This window comes from Peromyscus maniculatus, chromosome 11, assembly GCF_049852395.1.
Source record: "Peromyscus maniculatus bairdii isolate BWxNUB_F1_BW_parent chromosome 11, HU_Pman_BW_mat_3.1, whole genome shotgun sequence".
Lineage (NCBI taxonomy): Eukaryota > Metazoa > Chordata > Mammalia > Rodentia > Cricetidae > Peromyscus > Peromyscus maniculatus.
The window spans coordinates 80,809,892-80,831,214 of NC_134862.1; the positions used below are offsets into that span (position 1 = coordinate 80,809,892).

Below are 21,323 nucleotides of genomic sequence, written 5' to 3' on the forward strand. Positions count from 1 at the left end.
GCCAAGTGTGGTGGCAGTCACCTTAAATCCCAAAGTTAGTTCACCATGGAGGACTAAACAGACAGACAGGAAGTGACAGAGCTGGGCAGGAAGAGGAAGTGATTTAGCTGGACAGAGAAAGCCAACTAGATGGCAGAATAACAAGGCATATAGGCATAGGAAGACAGGAAGTAACTCTCATTTGGAAGCTGCAGAGTTGGTGATGTAAGGTTAGCTGTGACTCTCTTTATTTCTCTGATCGCTCTCAGGCTTTCACCCCTATATCTGGCTCTGTGTTTTTTATTTAATAAGACCATTTAGAAATTCATCTACAATCCTTATTGGTACATAAATCATAGAACAACCTACAACTTTTTAGACCTAATAGTCTAAGAAAATCTAGGCTATTTGGAGGATATCACCTTCCTAACCACCAGCACCTAGCTCCTACTGCCTGTTATGTTTTTCATGTGGCCTCATCCTAACACCACAGTCCTTGACACCTGTGTTCAGGTCTGGATGTATTCAGTGGTGACTAATAGAAATGCCACCTCAAAGTAGCCTTAAAAAGTGCAAAGAAGGGGCCTGCATGGTTCTGCACCAGGTTCTCTGTGTATATGTTATGGTTGTCAGCTTGGTGTTTTTCCGGGACTCTTAACAGTGACAGTAGCAGGTGTCTCTCATGTTTCTTCCTGTTCTTGGACCTCTTTCCTTCTTATTGGGTTTCCTTGTCCAGCCTCCCTATGAGGGCTTTTGCCTTGTCTCTTTGTATCTTGTTTCTTCCGGTTTTGCTGTCATTTCTTGGAGGCCTGCTCTTTTCTGAAGAGGAAATGAAGGGGGGGGGGTAGATTTGTGAAAGGGAGGACGTGGGAGGAGCTTTGAGGAGTTGAGCTAGCAAAAATTGTTGTCAAGATGTATTCTATGGGAAAAGAATCGATTTTCAACTAAAATTTAAAAAAAAAATGTAAATTTATCAGGACTGGAGAGATGGTTCAGTGGTTAAGATTCATGTCACTCCTAGAGGGCCTAAGTTCAATTCCCAGCACCCATGTCAGCTGGCTCTAATACCAGTGAACTCCATGGATACCCACAGTCATGTGCGCGCGCGCACACACACACACACACACACACACACACACACACACACACTTAGAAATTAAATAGAAAGCAGATATATCACTTCATGAACTAAGAACACTAGAAAAAGAGGCCTCCAGGCTTAGTTGACCTAGCAGTTTGTTTATGTCTTCAAAGCTGTAAGATTTTCCTATCTCAGTCTTGCTTCACCTATGACTGAGCTCAAAGTAGCTACTGCTGTTCCATGTATTACCACAAAACAAGGGAGAATGGATCCTCTCTTCCTTCAGTTCAGGAGAGAGAAAGTATAGCTTTGGACCCTTTTCATGACTTTCCTCACTGACCAGAATTGGGTCCTGTAGTGCAACAATGCTTCTTTGGGGAACCCTAAGATTAAGTGGCCTAAACATTGCCAACTTATTTTCCTTTAGTTCTTGAGACTAGGAATCCACCATGAGTGTATCAGCAGGACTCTCCTTCCAAGACATCTCTGCTAACCTTGTAGGCAGCCACTTTCTCACTGTGTTTTCTTAGCATAGTCTCTTATTTATGAGTATGCATTCCTGATGTCTCCCTCTGGGCTCAAATTTCTTCATCTTTATATTGAAATAAGAGCTGTTCTAATTATCTAGTTTTCACTTAGTTACCATATTAAAACCTCTATCTCCAAATATAAGCCAAATCTGAGGGACTGGACAAGGACTTTCACATGAAATTACCACAATTCACCCCAATACATAGTTATTCCTGAAGTAACTACTGGCCAGGGAGAGAAACACCTGTCTTAAGACAATGATCTGGCCATGGGCCAGATGCTGGTGACTTATACAGCAAGATTTTGTGCTCAATTTTGAGCATTCTAACTAACTCTTGTTTCTAGTATTGGCTGACTCCAATCTCTCTTCACACTGTTGTTTTATCTTTGGCATAGTGGCTGCATGAAGTGTTATTCTAATTATTCTTCATCAATAAAACTTCAGGAGTCCCATATCAGCATAAGAACATGAAGGATCAGAGAAGCAGAGAAGCCACCAATCTTTTCCTACCTGCTCAGTTCCTCCCTCCAAAAAGGCTAAGATCCCTCTCTGCCCTGCCTTACTACTTCCTGTTCTATCTGTCTGCAGTCTTCCAAAACCTCTGTGGTTAATTTTGGTTGGCTAGTAGACAGCTCCACCCTCTGACTCCAAGCATGCTTTATTTGTCATAACAGGATCAAAATATCACACAACATTTCTTCCTTTTTGTCTAAAAAAAGAAGATTTTTAACTAACATAGCAGAACTATGTACAATAAGAACAATATGTATATACAAATCTATACAGGTAAGAATTATATTAACAGTGTCCAGTCTATTTTCACTTGACAAATTTAGAGAAAATACTCCATTATCTATCCTGTTCTGGTGAATCCAAAATGTTGTACCCAATTTACTTTCTTTCCTAACTTGTATTACCATTCCCAAATTATCTTTTTGATCTCTCCCATCCTCACACACTTTATACCTCTTTTGTGAGTTTCTTTTCTGAATTTGGTAATAAGGAAAACCATAGCTCTAACTATCTCATCTTCAACTCCACCAGAGACCTGAGAAGGATACAATATTACCTGTGTAAATAGGAAGTACAGAACAAACAACTTTTCAAACTAAGAAGTGACAGAAACAGCTGGTTGCCTTGACAGTCACCCAAGATTCCTCTGCAATGTTGGGGCATCCATCTTTAGCCTACAGACATAGCATATCTGAAACACTCTTCTGTGAAGCAGGCATTTTGAAGGATTGTCCCAGTTTGTTTTGGCAAAGTTCAGCAGTTACTTTCCTTTGTGTCCTACTTGTTCATTTTGGACAGCATACTGTCAGCAGTTGAGGCAAGAGCATTTCCTTGCCCAGTGGTTAACTTTAGCTGCAAAGAAAGTAAACTCTATAAGGAGTTTTTTTTTGATGCCCATCATCTTCTGTGAAGTCGATTGGTGCTGCCAGGAGCAGACATGTCTTATTTTCATAGAAAACCTTATGTTATTAAAACATCTTAAATGCCATGTTCTGTAGGTCACTGAAGTGTTTGAAGACCACTTGTCTATCTAAACTATATCTCTGTTTGATCTTGAAAACAACCTGACAGGACTACAAGTTTGATTGTAATAAATTACTAACTACTAACCTATATTTCTTTATTTTCTTAAATAGTTTGTAATAATAACTTTCCAGGACTAGAAATTTACATTACATTTTTGAATGAGATGCTTAAGTACAATACTTTAAAGAGGAGGAGAATCATAGCTACAGTATGTTCTGATAAAAATAACTTTAAATTTATATCAATATACAAAAACATCTCAAGAGTAGACACATATATACAATATAACAAAATTAACCTCAAATTTGTATCAATATACAAAATCCATACCAATATAAAATATTTAAGGCTAATCTTTTTTGGTTTAAGAGTAGATTCAATAATCTACCCTTTTATTTATCATTCCTATATCCCCTCTGTTTTTTTAGAACAAGATCCCTGATTCTAATCTCTTTTGTTTAGCTTTTTACTTGACCATTACCAATAACAACTTGTAACCAACCTCCTCTAAATGATGACAAATATTCATAATGCACTGAATGATCAAAACCACCCACCACACCTTTGGGGATGTGGGCATCATGTTCTTAAAATTACTTTCTGGTGTCTGGGGGTGATGGCATCTTTTTGGGATCCTAAAAAAATGTAGTATTTGTCAAGTTCTGGGAGAGCCAGTTGTATCATTTGTTGTCCAGTCTCTGTGTAATGGGAAAGCGCAGGGTTTATCTTAAGTCCTGACTAGAACTGTCTATGAGGCTGGACCATTTTAGCTAGTCACCTTGAAATTGTCTTCAGGAGTTTGTAGTTCACAGTCAATTTTTGGGTGGTGTTTGTCAGCTTGGTGGCATTACCACAATCCAGGTAGAATCATCATTGAGGGGCTCCATCTTCCTTTTGGAGACATTAAAGGTCACTGTTAGGAATGATTATGGTTCACTATAGAAAACCTAAACATTTTAAATGTCATATGTAGCAGCTCTTGAAGAGGTTAAAAGACATCCAGAGTATAACATCTTAATTCCTAGTTACCTGATAGAGAGACTCAAACCTGAAATCATGTACAGAAAGCTCAATGAAGCCTTTTTCTAGAATTAGTTAATACTCTAGATGACCATTAATATCAGGACAAAAGGTTTAAATATGTATATAGTAATATTATAAATTTTGAGATAATATTAATACCTTAAGAAAAGTTTTAAAGAGTTAAAACAAAACCAAAGAATTATGAAATTAGTGCCAATAGAATACTCCATTAATTTTTTTGTCTTATATCAAGTGGCTCTTTTGACATGAGACAGAGTTTTTGGATTTTTCTTTTATAAGCATGCTAGTGTTTAGAGAAGGAGAGAGCCATGCTCCAACTCCAAAGCCAGCTTTAATTCTTAATTGACCTGGAACAACAAAAAGATCATCTGTATCATATGTCTGTAGAGAACAGCAGAAGCAAACATTTGGGAAGATTTATGAAATTTTATCCTGTTGGAGAAGTGATATACCAATAGGCCAATTTACTCTTTTTCTTGGGGCTTTTTTTTTGTGTGTGGATGATTTGTCCTTTTTTCTTCAGGTGTCTTGTTTGTCCAGTGGTCTTTAGACTCCTTAATTGGGTGCCTTAATTCTCCTGGAAAGACAAAAACAAAACCCTGTCCCAAAACTAACTTGGGGTAGTTTCCCTTTTGGCAAACTGTATTTGATCAAATGAAAAATATTTGTTAGTCTTGTAAGTTAGTTTAGACCGAATTTTTACACTGTTTGATGAAGTATCACCTCTTCTAATCAAAAGTTCCCTCCTCTTTGAATTTAATCTTTATCCTTTTTGATGGTATCCATAGCTTTTCCAGTTCATTTATAGGTCAACATACCTTTAAAGTTAACAGGTTGATTAATTCAGTAGTTTTTTTTCCTGTTATCCAATGTCTCTTCACAGCTGTTGCTTCTTTTTCCATTAGTATTTTAAAAATGTGAAGTTAATAAAGCATTGTGCAATTAAGCTCTGGGGGGGTCTTTATTACTCCTTTCTGTTTATTAAGCATATCTTTTAGAGTGCGATTAGACTTTTCTATAACTGTTTGCCCTGTAGGATTGTGTGGTATACCTATAACATGATTTATGTTGTAATATATAAAAAACCTGTTTCATTTTACTAGAGACAAGTGCTGGAGCATGGTCAGTCTTAATTTGTACAGGTATCCCCATGATGGCCATAACTTCTAATAAATGTGTAATTACAGAATCATCCTTCTTTGAACTCAAAGCAGTTGTTCATTGAAATCCTGAATATGTGCCTATGGCATGGTGTACATATTTTAGTTTTTCAAACTCTGTAAAATGAAACACATCCATTGGCCAAATTTTGTTTCTTTGAGCACCCCTGGGTTACTTCTTGCAGGTAGTGGATTTTGGTTATACAGAGGACAATTAGGATATTTTATTATAATTTCCTTGGTTGGTTGCCAAGTGACAGAAAAAAATCTTTTTTCAAACCCTTGCTATTAACATGGTGTTTCTTATGAAATTTTGAGGCTTCTTACACATTTCCTACCAACAGCTGCTGATCAATTTCATCATTACCTTTTGCTAGAGGGCTTTGTAGACCCATATGGAATCTGATATGTGTTATGTACAAGGGATGATATTTATTTTTGATTATTTCTTATAATTGAATAAATAGCAAAGTTAATTTTGAGTCATAGGTTTAGGTTTAGCAGTTTTAATATGTAAAACAATTATTTCTGCATTTGAGAGTCAGAACTACATTAAGAAATTCTGGAAAATCTAAGAGTACCATGAGAATAGCATATAATTCTGGCTTCTGAACAGAATCATAATGACTTTGAGCCACTTTACTTAATTTTTTTTTTACTTATAACCTGTCTTTCCTGAAATGTTTGCATCAGTATAGAATGTAGGGATTCCAGAAATTGGTGCTGTCTATACAATGTGAGGAAGGATCCAGTTAGTTTTCACAAAATGAAGTCATGCTGTGGATGATTGATTGATAAATAAAACACTGATTGGCCAGTAGCCAGGCAGGTATAGGAAAGACAAAGAGAGAGGAGAAGTCTGGGAAGTGGAAGACTGGGTGGAGAGATGCCAGCCTGCCATCCAGGGAGCAGCATGTAATGGCAGCAGGCAAAGCCATGGAACACGTGGCACCATATAGATTAACAGAAATGGGCTGAGTTTAAGTGTAAGAGCTAGACAATGGTAGGCCTGAGCTAATGTCTGAGCAGTTTAATTAATACAAGCTTCTGAGTGATTATTTTGTCAGTGGTTGTGGGGTCTGGGGGGCAGGGGGGCTGGGCAGGACTGGAGAAAACTCCAGCTAAAAAGTCACTTGTTTGGGGGATATTTGTTGTTAATATCTCCCCCCCCAAAATACTATAAGCTCTACGTGAATGTGAATGTTCATTTTGTTTTTTTGTCCATAATGAGGAAATTTTAACATTAGTAAAAGGTATCACAGTTTTGTTAGGTCTATTCCTGGTAATTGACAAAGTCTTAGTTTTCCTTTTAGAATCAATGCAGAAACTTTTTCTACAAAGGTCTTTAATTTATTACTCTGTTGTCTGGTAAAAATATCCATTTTAAGATATTATCTTCTCTCTGCATTAGAATTCCAGTAGGAGAATGGCTAGAAGGTAAAATAACCAGAATGTAATCAAGCTTTGGATCCAAATGATCCACATGTGCATCCTGTAATTTCTTTTCTACCAAAGCCAATTCTCTCTCAGCCTCAGTTGATAATTTTCTTGACTATTTAAGTCTTTATCACCCTGTAAGGTTTGAAATAAATTACTTAGCTCTTGAGTTGTCAATCCAATTGTGGGCCATAGCCAGTTAATATCTCCCAGCAAGTTTTGAAAATCATTAAGAGTATGTAATTGATCTCTCCTGATTTATACTTTCTGTGGTTCAATTTTTTGTAAACCTATCTTACATCTTAGGTAATTAATAGAATCCCTTCGTTGTATTTTTTTTTAGGAGCAATTTGCAATCCTCAACAAGGTTAAATTTTCTTTACTTCTTTAAACATTTTCTGTAAGTTATCTGCATCTGAATCAGCTAGTAAGATATTATCCATAAAGTGGTAAATTATAGATTGAGGAAACTGATTATGAATTATTTTCAATGGCTGTTGTACAAAAGATTGACATAAGGTAGGGCTGTTTAACATTCCTTGTGGAAGGATTTCCCATTGATATCTTTTTTAAAATTTTATTTTACAATACCATTCAGTTCTACATATAAGCCATGTGTTCCCCTATTCTCCCCCTCCCACCCCCAGCCCACCTTCCATTCCCACCTCCTCCAGGGCAAATCCTCCCCCAAGGACTGCGATCAACCTGGTAGACTCAGTCCAGGCAGGTCCAGTCCCTTCCTCCCAGACTGAGCCAAGTGTCCCTGCATAAGATCCAGGTTTCAAACAGCCAATTCATGCAATGAGCACAGGACTTGGTCCCACTGCCTAGTTGCCTCCCAAACTGATCAAGCCAATCAACTGTCTCACCTATTCAGAGGGCCTGATCCAGCTGGGGGCCCCTCAGCCTTTGGTTCATAGTTCATGTGTTTCCATTCATTTGGCTATTTTTTTCAATAATTGAGTAAAACTGAAATTTATTATAAGCCACAGTTGTCCTAGGGACCTCCATGCTATATATATAGCCTCCATGGTTCTATGTGTTGTGGTCTGATTGTTCTTTATTTCATATCTAGAATCCACTTATGAGTGAGTACATACCATGACTGTCTTTCTGGGTTTGGGTTACCTCACTCAGGATGATTTTTTTTAGTTCCATCCATTTGCCTGCAAATTTCATGCTTTCATTGTTTTTCTCTGCTGAGTAGTACTCCATTGTGTATATGTACCACATTTTTTTCATCCATTCTTCCGTTGATGGGCATCTAGGTTGTTTCCAGGTTCTGGCTATTACAAATAGTGCTGCTATGAACATAGCTGAGCATGTATCTTTATGGTATGAATCAGCATTCCTTGGGTATATGCCCAAGAGTGGGATGGCTGGGTCTTGAGGTAGTTCGATTCCTAATTTTCTGAGAAACTGCCATACTGATTTCCACAGTGGTTGTATAAGTTTACATTCCCACCAACAGTGGAGGAGTGTTCCCTTTGCTCCACATCCTCTCCAACATTGACTGTCATGGGTGTTTTTGATCGTAGCCATTCTGACAGGTATAAGGTGGTATCTCAGAGTCGTTTTGATTTGCATTTCTCTGATGATTAAGGATGTTGAGCATTTCTTTAAATGTCTTTCAGCCATTTGTGATTCTTGTTTTGTGAATTCTCTGTTTAGCTCTTTAGCCCATTTTTTAATTGGACTGTTCAGTATTTTGATGTCTAGTTTCTTGAGTTCTTTATATACTCTGGAGATCAATCCTCTGTCAGATGTGGGGTTGGTGAAGATCTTTTCCCATTCTGTTGGCTGTCTTTTTGTCTTATTGACTGTGTCTTTTGCCCTGCAAAAGCTTCTCAGTTTTGAGAGGTCCCATTTATTAATTGTTGTGCTCAGGGTCTGTGCTGCTGGTGTTTTATTTAGGAAATGGTCTCCAGTGCCAATGTGTTCAAGAGTGCTTCCTACTTTCTTTTCTATTAAGTTTAGTTTAACTGGATTTATGTTCAGGTCTTTGATTCACTTGGACTTGAGTTTTGTCCATGGTGACAGATATGGATCTATCTGTAATCTTTTACATATTGAGATCCAGTTATGCCAGCACCATTTGTTGAAGATACTTTCTTTTTTCCATTGTATAGTTTTGGCTCCTTTGTCAAAAACCAGGTGTTCATATGTGCATGGATTAATGTCAGGGTCTTCAATTCGATTCCATTGGTCCGTATGTCGGTTTTTATACCAGTACCAAGCTGTTTTTGTTACTATAGCTCTATAGTAGAGTTTGAGGTCAGGGATGGTGATGCCTCCAAGGGTTGCTTTATCATATAGGATTCTTTTAGCTATCCTGGGTCTTTTGTTTTTCCATATAAAGTTGAGTATTTTTCTTTCCAAGTCTGTGAAGAATTGTGTTGGGATTTTGATGGGGATTGCATTGAATCTGTAGATTGCTTTTGGTAAGATTGCCATTTTTACTATGTTAATCCTACCTATCCATGAGCATGGGAGATCCTTCCATTTTCTGATATCTTCTTCAGTTTCTTTCTTTAGAGATTTAAAGTTCTTATCAAAAAGGTCCTTCACTTGTTTAGTTAGTGTTATCCCAAGGTATTCTATATTATTTGTGGCTATTGTAAAGGGTGATGTTTCTCTGACTTCTTTCTCAGCCCTTTTATCATTTGTGTATAGGAGGGCTACTGATTTTTTTGAGTTGATCTTGTATCCTGCCACTTTACTGAAGGAGTTTATCAGCTGTAGGAGTTCCCTGGTAGAGTTTTTGGGGTCACTTATGTATACTATCATATCATCTGCAAATAGTGAAAGTTTGACTTCTTCCTTGCCAATTTGTATCCCTTTTATCTCCTTTTGTTGTCTTATTGCTCTAGCTAGAACTTCTAGTACTATATTGAATAAATATGGGGAGGGTGGACAGCCTTGTCTTGTTCCTGAATTTAGTGGTATCGCTTTGAGTTTCTCTCCATTTAATTTGAGTTTGCTGTTGGCTTGCTATAAATTGCTTTTATTGTGTTTAGAAATGTTCCTTGTGTTCCTGATCTTTCTAAGACCTTTATCATGAAGGGGTGTTGGATTTTGTCAAAGGCTTTTTCAGCATCTAAGGAGATGATCATGTGGTTTTTTTCTTTCAGTTTGTTTATATGGTGTATTACATTGACTGATTTTCCTATGTTGAACCATCAAAAGGTAGATTTTTAAATCTGTTTAGATCAAAAAAGTAGCTACTAGTTTTAAATATTTTACATTGATACTGATTTTTTATATTGATACAAATTTAAGGTTATTTTTGTTAAAACATACTGTACATCCATTTCTACTACTCTTGTTGAAGGGATTTTACCTATACAGCTCATTTAACAATGTAATGTAAATTTATAGTCTTTGAAAGTTGTTATTAGAAATTATTTAGGATAATAAAGAAATGCAGATTAGTAGTGAGTGTCCTGTTACAATTAAACTTGTAGTCATGTTAGGTATGTTTTCAAGGTCAAACAGAGATATATTTTAGATAGATAGGTGGTCTACAAACACTTTAGAGACCTAAAGAATGTGACATTTAAGATGTTTTAAATAACTTAAGATTCTTTTTTTATGACAATGAGATACATCTGCTTCTGCAAAGATGATGGCCATTGGAGAAACTCTATATGGAATTTGTTTTCATTGTGGCAAAAGTTAGTCATTGGGCAAGAAAGTACCCTTGCCTTGACCACTGACAGTATGCTGTCTAAACTGGACAAGCAGGACACAAAAGAAAGTGACTACTGAATCTTGGCAAGACAAGGCAAGACAGTCCTTCAAAAATCCTGCTTCACAGAAGAAACTGCCAGACATTCTGAAGGACCCAGAGGAAAGTGACTGACAGAATTTGCCATATAGGAAGACAGGCCTTCAAACTTCCTGATTCACTAAAAAGTCTGTCAGGTATGATAGACCTGTAGGCCAGAGTTGGATGCCCCAATGTTACAGAGGAACTTTGGGAGACTGTCCAGACATCCTGATGTCCCTGTTATTAGGTAACATTTCACCCTTGTGGGGTCTTTGATGGAGTTGAAGACTAAATAGTTAAAATGATAGTTTTCCTTAGTTAAATAGAAAGTAAATTAGATACAAAACTTTAGACTCACCAAGATAAGACAGATAGATAATTAAGCGTTTCCTGTGATTTTGCCAAATGCAAATGGATTAGATAGTGTTACTGTAATTCTTACTGAGAAATTATTTTTGTTGTATATAATCTTATTATATTAAAGTTAAAACTGTCCTTTTAAATTAGACAAAAGAGGGGGAAATGCTATGAAACAATCCTCTTGTACACTGTAAATATTTGTCACTCAAATTGGTTTAATAAAACACTGATTGGCCAGTAGCTAGTCAGGAAGTATAGGTAGGGCAACCAAACTAAGAATGCTGGGAAGAGGAAGGGCGGAGTCAAGAGTTGCCAGCCAGATGCAGAGGCAGCAAGATGAGAATATTGGACTGAAAAAAGGTACCAAGCTGTGTGGCTAAACATAGATAAGAATTATGGGTTAATTTAAGTGTAAGATCTAGTTAGCAATAAGTCTGTGCTACCAGCCAAACATTTATGATTAATATAAGCATCTGAGTGATTATTTGGAATTGGCTTCAGGACAGGTGGGACAGAGAAATACTGTTTACGAGCTTTATTCAGGTATTATATGGAAATACATGACTCAACTACGGACACCATTATTTAAATGGATTTTTCTTTGTGCTGCCAGCATACAAAATATGATACTTTTATTATTAATAATAAAAGCTAAGCCTTAGCTTAAGATTGTTCCTAACTAGTTTTTATAACTTAAATCAACCCATTTCTATTAATCTATGTGCTGTTGCATGGCTTATGACTTTTACCTCTTCTCCTTCATGTCTGTCTTCCTCTGTGTATGGATGGTGATTCTGCCTTTCATCTTTCCAGAACTCTCTCTGTCCAGAAGTCCTGCTATATTTCCTGACTAGCTATTGGCCATATGGTTTTTTATTAAACCAATCACAGTAACATAACTTCACACAGTGTAAAGGAATATTCCACAACCTTTTTCTGTTTACTGGGTTGCCTTGTCCATCCTTAATAGGAGGAGATGTTCCTGGTCTTATTGTAACTTGTTATACCATGTTTGGTGGATAGTTCTGGGAAGCCTGCTCTTTTCTGAAGGGAAATGGAGGAGGAGTGGATCTGGAGGAGAGGGCAATGCAGGAGGAACTGGGAGGAGGGAAGGAGGGAAGGCTGCTGTCAGGATGTAATATATGAGAGAAGAATAAATTTAAAAATGAATATTACTGTATCAGGAGTCTCCAGTACTGATGTCACAAGATTAGCAAACACGCCAGCAGAAACTCTTGAAATCTCCCATCCTTGCACAAAAAGGATTCATAAAGACACCAAGCCTGCAATGAACATGATTTATTCTTCTTTCCTGTGTCATTAGCATTCTAGTTACTAGGTAAGTTTTTCCTCGTGCATGTGAGTCCACAACTGGTGCAGAAATCTGGGTTCCACACCACAAAGTTCTCAACGATAGAACAGAAGGACGGCTGCTTCAGTTATATTCTGGCTACTGCTGTACCCACTGTGAGTTCCATATCCATTCCAATCAAATGCAGAGAAGTCGCCACACTGCACGGGATTAGATTTTGGGAAGTATCCTCCTCCACCAATGCAGTGCTGAAAAACAAGGGAAGCATGTAACAATGAGAGGTGTTATGGTTTGTATGTGAAGTTCCCTCTCAAAAGGTGCTATGTACTGAATACCTGATCCCACGTATAAGTAATATTATGAGGCAGAGCTTTGGTAAAGGGATTAAATTTGAGGACCCTGCCTTCATCAGTTAGTTAATCACTAATGTTGTTATGTGTCACCATTTTGAATTGACTGTTGGGAGGTGGTGGAGCTATGAAGTGGGGGAGTGGGGATTACTTATAGAAAATATGTCACTGAAGGTGTTAGTTGAGTGTTTTGAAGGTTATCTTTTCTTGACCTTTCCTGGTCTTTCTTTTGTCCTTGACACTATATAACAAGCCAAACTGCTCTGGTATGAGCATGATATTTATCATACTCCACTATGGATTTAAAAGCAATAAAGCCAAGTGACCAGGGGTAAAGATCTTGGAAACCATCAAACTAACAAAGCCATTTGTCTTAGTCAGGGTTACTATTGCTGTGATAAAACATCATGACCCAAGCACCTTGGGGAGAAAAGGGTTTATTTGGTTTATGTTGGTCACATCAGAACAGGAATCTAGAGGCACGAACCTGGAGGCAAGAACTGATGCAGAAGCCATGGAGAAGGCATGTTTCTCATGTTTTACTCAGTCTGTTTTCTTACAGAATTTAGGATGACCAGTCCAGGGGTGGCACAACCCACAATGGGCTGGGACCTCCTTCATCAACAAGGAGTTAAGGGAATGCTCTACAGGCTTGACTATAGCCTGATCTTATAAAGAATTTTCTTAAATAAGGGTCTCTCATCTCAGATGACTGTAGCTTGTGTCAAGTTGTCATAAAACTAGCCAGCACATCCTTCTTTCTATATATTGTTTCTTGAAGGTATTTATCACAGAAGCAAAATACTGACTAATACAGCTGATGAGCCCAGAGACACCTCAATAGCCAAGTTCAGTGGGCTCTTCATCCCTCATCAGACTCTCTATTGGAGGTATCATTCTGTTTGATCCATAAAACCCCCTCCATTGGCCTTAGTGGCATCATTCTCTCTTCCTTCCTTTCCTTCAACTTCCCTCAACCTTCATTCTCAGGTTCCTTGGCTAGACTTTTCATCCATAAATTTCTTAAGTGCTGCTTCCCAGAGGGGACACATTTACAACTCTCTTATACTTTGTGTTACCCCTTTAGCTTTAGTTATGAACAATTCACTGATGGCATATATATATATATATATATATATATATGTATATATATATATGTATATATATACACACACACACACACACACACACACACACATATATATATATATATATATCAGATATTTCTTAAGTTTAAGACTTAAAAGATTGGACTACCACTTAAAATCACTACTCAGAGAATTTACACTCCTCATGACAACAAACAAACAAACAAATCAAAACACAGTTACTTACAGTCATACATAACTTAAAAGTGGAGATTTATTCGGGGAAATTCACTGAAAATTTTGTCACTGTGAACAACATAGATTGTACTTATATAAGCTAGAATGACTATGATGCTAGTAAGTTATACTAATCATCTGGGACCACCATTATATACCAAGTCCAACATTGATTAAAGCATGTAACATCGGGGATGGAGAGATATCTCTGTGGTTAAGAGCACTTGTTGCTCTTACAGAGGACCAGGTTTGGGTCCTAGAACCCATATGGGGCTCACAACTATTGCAACTCCAGTTCCATGGCATAGAATGCCCTCTTCCAGCTAAAGGGCACCAGCAATTCAAGCAGTACACAAACATATCTGCAGGTAAAACACTCACACATATAAAATTAAATAAATAAATCTGAAGTAAGACAAATTAAAATCCCACTCAAACAAGTTAATAGCATGGAGGCTGGAGAGATGGCCCCAAGGTTAAAATATCTTACTACTTTATCATAGAAACAAAGTTCAGATTCCAGGAGCCATACTGGATCCCAGCACCCAATCAAAAGACTTTAACTCTAATTCTCAGTAATCCAATGTCTCCTTTTAACCTCTGTGATTACTTGAATACACATGTGCACACATACAAATGAAGTCAAATAAATGTTTTAAATCCAGCATCATGTGACTGCATAGCCCTCTGAGATCCCAAACATATTCAGCATCCAGACATCTTGGCTTACTATTTGATATTCACCTACTCAAATGAAAACTATGAAATTATTCAAAATGTCTTCTCTTCCCTCTCTCTGTATTCAACTGTTAATATTTTTAAAATCTTTGAAACTCATTAGTGCTCATCCTACCCCAAAATTTCCATTACACTACATCACTCTCGTTTGGATCATGGAAACCATTTCAATACTTATTTCCTTGTACTTAGTCTTTCCTTCATTAGAATCTGTAACCTCTAGATCACCAATGTCATCTTTGAAAAAAACAAAGAATACTCACATCAATCAATATATGCCCATTAAAACACTGCAGTGGTGCTCATCACATGTACAGTCCAACAATCATTGGTGTGATATACAAGTTTCCTGATCTAGTCCATGTTAACATTTCCAAAATGAACTCTTCCTATATCCCACATCCACCTTACATACCAAAATTGAAAACAGCTTGTTACTCCCTCAACAGTACATGCTCTCCCTATTTCATCTTTCCACATCACAGTCCCAAGGTCCTCCTTGACAGCAAAGCTACTCATCTTGACCACGTGAAGGGCAAGCTAATGACTGAGGAATAAATGAACACTGAGATCTTTAGGATCATCTGCCAGGAGTTGATGACCCTTTTTTTAGACTGTTACTTTAGGGAGGGCTGAATCTCAAAGGAACTTGCTTTTATCTTTTGACAGGGTCTTACTATGTAGTTCTGCTTGACCTGAAACTCATTATGTAGATCAGGATGGCCTCAAATTAGATTAGAGAGATCTGCTTGTCTCTGCCACGCAAGTGCTGGGATTAAAGATGTGAACTACCATGCTTGGCCAGAACATGCTAATACAACCTTCACTGTGGCAATAAAAGGGCTCCATCCTCAACCTGCCTTTGACCACAAATTATTAAAAAGCAAAACAAAACAAAACAGAATAAGTCTAATGATCCCAGGCTCAGGGGGACATCAGGTTGCTGCAATGTAGCTGAGTACACCTGTCTTGGCAGTTCATTGAGATGCCAACATCGAACAAGAGTAATTCCTTGTGATAGGGAGGTGAATGGTCTGGGTGAGATCTACCAGATGTCCAGGACTCTCCTGGAACCCCTTGACACAACAAAAATCTATACAAGTCCTGGAAAATGATGGGCAGTATCTGTTTAACTTTAAAAGCCAAATCCTGGGTGGGGAGTGACTCTCTAACAATCTCAGCCCCCAAAGGCTTTCATAGGACTCTCTGAATACAAATGTCACCCTCATTCCAGGCAACTAAGTATTATATTCTAAAGTCTAAGCAAACACCAACAGTGCAATTACATGTTTGACATGTTGACTATGGTCTTCAAGAAGACAGGATATCTTTATCTAGACAGAAATTCTCATTCCTGCAACCAAGCAAGGAACAGGGAAAGGTCACATTCTCATACATGTACACATACTAAGAGGACTGTCTCCCACACTCAATATACACAGATACACACTGGAAACCTCAGTCTTATACATGAGCCTCTTTGGTCACTACACAGACTCACAAACTCAGTGTTACATCCAGTGACCTTCATCCCAGCACACAAGGCATTGGCTGCTCCCTCATTGTTAAACACTCTGAATTGGATGTATCCTGCAGTGAATTCACCTGAAAATAAGAGACAGAAAACAGCATTCAAGGAAAATGCCACAAATAGCTGTCAACCTGAGTTTGGTGGTGCCAGGTTCAGGATACACAGTCTAAACTATCAGACCCAATGGGGGACCCTCACCTATTCCCATCCACAGACCCCAAGAACCAGTGTTTATAAAATGTCCCCATTTGCCAGAGCTTGAATGAAGAAATTTATGATACAGGAAGGTCTCTACTGAATATCTCCAAGGTCTTGTCACAGCAGTTAGCAAGTGCATCCATTCTGCTCCTGTTTACATTTACCTTGGAAACTTTTCTTTCAAGCCTTACATACCAACTATAAATTAGAACTTTGAATTATATAGCACAAGCTTATCATTTATAAAAGGTAGATGCCACATTTAGATTTATATTAAACAACATAACAGTCACCCCTCACAACAGAAAAAACTCCATTTTTTCTTTTTGTTCAGCCACATGCACATGATGTCTGTTCCTGAGAAACCTCTGAGTTATAACAAAGTTAAGAGTAGATTCTGGAACCTTGTATCCCCAGTGCACATGTCAACTTTCCTGCTTATGCCTGGTGCTCTCAGGTAAGTTCCTGGACCTTCAGTGCTCCAGTCTTTTAATCTGTAAAATGGGCTAATAATAGTTGATAATCCAAGGGCAAGCAAGTGAATGAAGTGAAACAAAACATAAACTTTCATAGATGAGAAGCAGGCTGTAATGCTTGGTAAATGACAGTTACCATAACTGAGTTTATCAAGTGTCCTGCAGAGGATTCAGAGACACATTAAAGACTCACTCTGGCCAAGGGGTGAGTAATAAGAGGCTGTCTTCTGAGCATCACCGAAGTCGTAGACCACAGGGAAAGCTGGGCCATTGTCAGTCCAACACTCCCCTGCTCCATATTTCACTGGGTACTTCTACAAGGAACAAAAGAAGTCACTGGGTAAGGATGGCAGCATTGGCACTCACAGGAACACTGTCCTGCATGGAAAAGCACAGCATGTGTCCCGTAACTGAGATTGTTTCCAAACAAGTCAGATAAGAGAATCCTTTCCTTGGTTTGTGTCTCTCTGACACCCTAGACACTTCCCCCTTTTTCTCTTCTCTTCTGCCCTTTCCTACTTCTCTCCTCTCCTCTCTTTTCCACATACTACTGCCCTTTTCCTTCCTCGACTCACTATATTTCAGAATAAGGGAAACAAGGAATACAGCCTGCCCACCCTCAAACACCTGCCTCTCTCCATACCCATGAAAACCAGCCTCAGTCAGCAGTCTTGATTACCTGGTACAGTCCAAACAGATTATGGCCCATATGCTGCAGGAAGCCACAGTATGTATGGTACCTCAGCAGGGAGCTGTTCCTCCAATTTTGCAGGGGGCTATTGTTTGGCACATGCCAGATACCTATGTTCTCAGCCTGGATGTCGAAGTAGCCAGGGTTCTGGAAAGCAACCAACACTGTATCTGACCAGGCCAGGAGATTTCACCAAGCAAAGACCTACATTCACAGTTGTCAGCAGAGCTGATATCTCTGGGCTCCAGGTGGACACATGACCAGCCATGCTCAGATACTCTAATTTACAAAGACAATGGTCCAACCACCTACTTAACCTAAAAGTCTACTTGGTAGGATGTTAAGATTCAAGATAAGTGTTTTTTTTTGTTTTTTTTTTATTTTTTTTTATTTTTATTTTTATTTATTTATTTTTTTTTTACTTCTTCAGCCCTATGTTGAAGGGCATCATTCCAACCTTCTCTCTGGCATGCTTGAACTACACTCACATCCTCATCCTTTCCCAAGTGACCACAGAGTGTACCAACCTTGTAGTCATCACTTGTGGCCACATCCACAGACCCAAAGGTGTTGTAGTTGGCCCAGTTGCCATCCCCCTCTGGGTAGTCGATTCTGTTGCCTTGCTGACTGGACCAGCGATCGCCGACTGTGCACTTCCCGCCCATGTTGTTCTCATGCACACTGGCCACCAGGGTCCAGCCACCACCTGCAGTGGTCATGTCACAGAAGGTCTGGTAGATGACACCATTCTTTGTGTGGAGGAAATAGAGGCCATCTGTAGAGAGAACCAGTCCACAGTCCTGTGTGCAGGCTCATTGTCCTTCTCTGCTCCAGAAGCAGAATGACTCTAGGAACTACAACCATGGCTCATGCCTCATATCCTGAGTGTCCTATTACAGGTGTCCCTGGGGATATTTGGATCTTCCTGATTTCAGAAAGCCAATCTTCTGTGACTGAGGCTGAATACAGAACTACCCAAAGTGACAATAATTTTTTTTTCTAAATTTAGACATAGTACTGTCAAAGGACCTAACAACTCCACTCATTAGATAACCAAAGAACTGGAAACGGGGGACTCAGATATGTACATTCATATTCATTACAGCTCTGGTCACAAGACATGGAAGGCAGAAACAAGCCAAGTATTTCTCTATATAAAAAGGAATAAGCAATATACTGTGCTGGCTATTTGCAGAATATATATCACATACACTCCTATATATCCAGTAGATCAAAAAGAATGAAGTGAGCTGCAGAAATGGCTCCATGGTTAAGAGCAAGTACTGCTCTAGCAGAGGACTTGAGTCAGTTTCCAGCACTCACATTTGTTAGTGTACAACTGCCTGTCACTCCAGCTCCAGAGGATTAGATGGGATGGCCTCTGCTGGCCTCTGAAATAACTGCATGCCTGCACATACATGTACACATTACCAAACACAGACATGTACATCTGTGTAATAATAATAATAATAATAATAATAATAATAATAATTTTTAAAAAGTAAATTAACTGTTCTATAACACATATGAGCCTTCCAGTATCCTAATGAAATAAGGCAGATTACTTATATGTGGTAACAAGAATTGACAGATTCATAGAAGTATGAAACTGAATAGCAGTTCACAGGGAATACACAAATTTGTTACTTTGTGGCTACGGAATTTCTCTTTAAGGAACAAAAACTTTCTGGAAATGGATAGTGGTGATCCATACCATTGTGAAAGTCCTTCTTGACTCTGAAAATCTTTCAGATTGGGTAAGTGGCACTTTTTATGCATTGTGTACATTTAAACACATTCTCTATATGAAAAAAAGAACACCTGTTCTGGAGGACTAAAGCCTGATTTCCTAAGTGGGTTATTTGTTTGTATTTTTGATATAGAGTCTCCCCAGGTTGTCTTGGAGCTTTCAATTCTCTGCCTTAGGCTCCCAAGTGTAAGGATTACAGTACACTCTTTAAATGCTTAATCACTCACCCCGGGCTCCAGTGACATTTTGCTTGATTTCCTTGCAGCTTCTGAACAGAGAGGCAGACACAGGATTGGCCCATCTGTTGGTTCCCAGGTTCTTTTTAACTAGAGAAGATGCAGAGTTTCACTCTCATGGGACACTCAGCCTCCTCTTATTGTCCATCCTAAACTCATTCCATGACTTCTCAAAGCCTCACTCTGAGAATCAACAACATTTGTAACTAGGAAGAAAGACAAGAAATTTGAAGGTGTGGAGAACTTTGCATCCAAAGTCCTGAAAAAGGAGAATAAAGTGAAGTCCAGCTTTGCAGTAGAGGAAATGCAGGGAGCCTAATGTGCCTGAAGCATGGGTAGTGAGGTTGACAGTGCAGAGGCTTGACCAAGGGACCCTGGAATAAGAAGCCTTGCAAACTAGCCTCACTCTGCACTGTGCTCTGAGAACCTAGAAATGCTGAAACAAACAAGAACTCTGGGGTCAGAGCTACTCAGGTGTAAGTAGCTCAATGTTTACAAGACAAGTACTTTTGGATTGTATTTACTGTGTCAAGCTTCAGTTCCCTAGAGCCTAATATCAAGCTGAAAAAAACTGTCATGTGGACATTAAGTAAGATGGCATTTAGAGACTTCCCCTTTTCCTTAAAACAGTAGTGAAGATGAAATACACATCTTAAAACAACAATTAGTTCTTGCAGAGAGCAGAATTGAAGACAACATTCTCTGGGCACAAACCAGGCCATTCACTTAGTATTGAAACCCTAAAGCAAAGGTCCTCAGCCTAAGGAATGACTAGGATGGTACACAGTTTTTGCATAAGTTCCTCTAAAACTACACACAAGTACAGAATCTGGACCAGGTCATACCTCAACAATCTCATTGCCACTGAGAGTTTCTTCAAGAGAAAATCAGCATCCAGCCTACATCTCAAAGGCATCATTTCTATGGAGGACTGTGTCCAGGAATATAACAAAAAGAGACCTTTATTTTTGTAGAGAGTGGGTGTAGGGGATAATTGGGAATGGTTAGAAGGAAGAAAGGGGATGGGAAAATAATACAATTGTATTTAATTTCAATATTTTTTTAAAAAAGCATAATTGACCAAGCTGTGGTGACCCACATCCCAGCACTCAGGATACAAAGTCAGGCAGATCTCTGAGTCTGAGGGCAGGCTGGTCTACAGATCATGTTCCAGGACAGCCAAGGCTACACAGAAAATCCCTGGCTCAAAAACAAACAAACAAACAAACAAACAAAAAAACCAATAAAACAACAACAAAATACCAAACAACAACAAAAGTAGGTTCTGGAAGCAACCCAGTCTAATGATGACTGCCTATAAAACTAGAGGTGACCTGAGGAATCTGGGTTCTGCTGCAAGACTCACCAGCACTGCCACTTCTGGTGGCCAGGATGATAAACAGCAGGAAACCGAGTTGGGTCATGGTCATCTAAAGAAAATCAAGATGAAGGTTAGTCTCTATCCAGACCATCTTTTCCTCTTATCCCTGTCTCAGCTCCTATCTAGTCCTTCCTTTCCTTTAAACTCCTCACTTCTCTGGGCCTAAAGACCTGAGCTGGAGTCTACTTCCCTTATTCTATCGATAGCAACTACCTTCCCCTCCATACCTGGCCAGCTGAGTGGAGGTAAGCCACTCTCTCTCTCTGCAGAGTCTCTACTGTGGTCATGATGAGGTTTGTATCCTTTTATGGGAAAATCCTGGTGGGAATAGCCCAGACTTTGCCAGGCTCCCCCTTTCCTGGCAGGATGCCACTGGAGAGGAAACTTTTATTTATTCCAGGAAAGTTCCTTGTACAGTGATGACACATGGGATC

The 21,323-nt window shown here is 38.8% G+C and overlaps 1 protein-coding gene across 2 annotated transcripts; it reads right to left on the reverse strand.

The window, feature by feature from the left end:
* Positions 1-12,185: 12,185 nt before the first annotated feature.
* On the reverse strand, positions 12,186-21,255 carry LOC102910174 (intelectin-1a-like). Of its 2 annotated transcripts, XM_006990599.4 has the most exons (8): positions 21,117-21,253; positions 20,875-20,938; positions 19,500-19,598; positions 18,050-18,297; positions 17,511-17,669; positions 17,025-17,145; positions 16,128-16,231; positions 12,186-12,461 (listed from the first exon to the last, which is right to left on the reverse strand). In XM_006990599.4, the coding sequence occupies exons 1-8, from the start codon at positions 21,174-21,176 to the stop codon at positions 12,309-12,311; spliced, it is 1,008 nt and encodes a 335-aa protein (XP_006990661.2). In that variant the 5' UTR covers positions 21,177-21,253; the 3' UTR covers positions 12,186-12,308. The 2 variants fall into 2 exon arrangements, with proteins under 2 accessions (XP_006990661.2, XP_076404084.1); XM_076547969.1 differs by lacking the exon at positions 17,511-17,669 and having other exon boundaries at positions 21,117-21,255.
* Between the last annotated feature and the right edge of the window lie 68 nt (positions 21,256-21,323).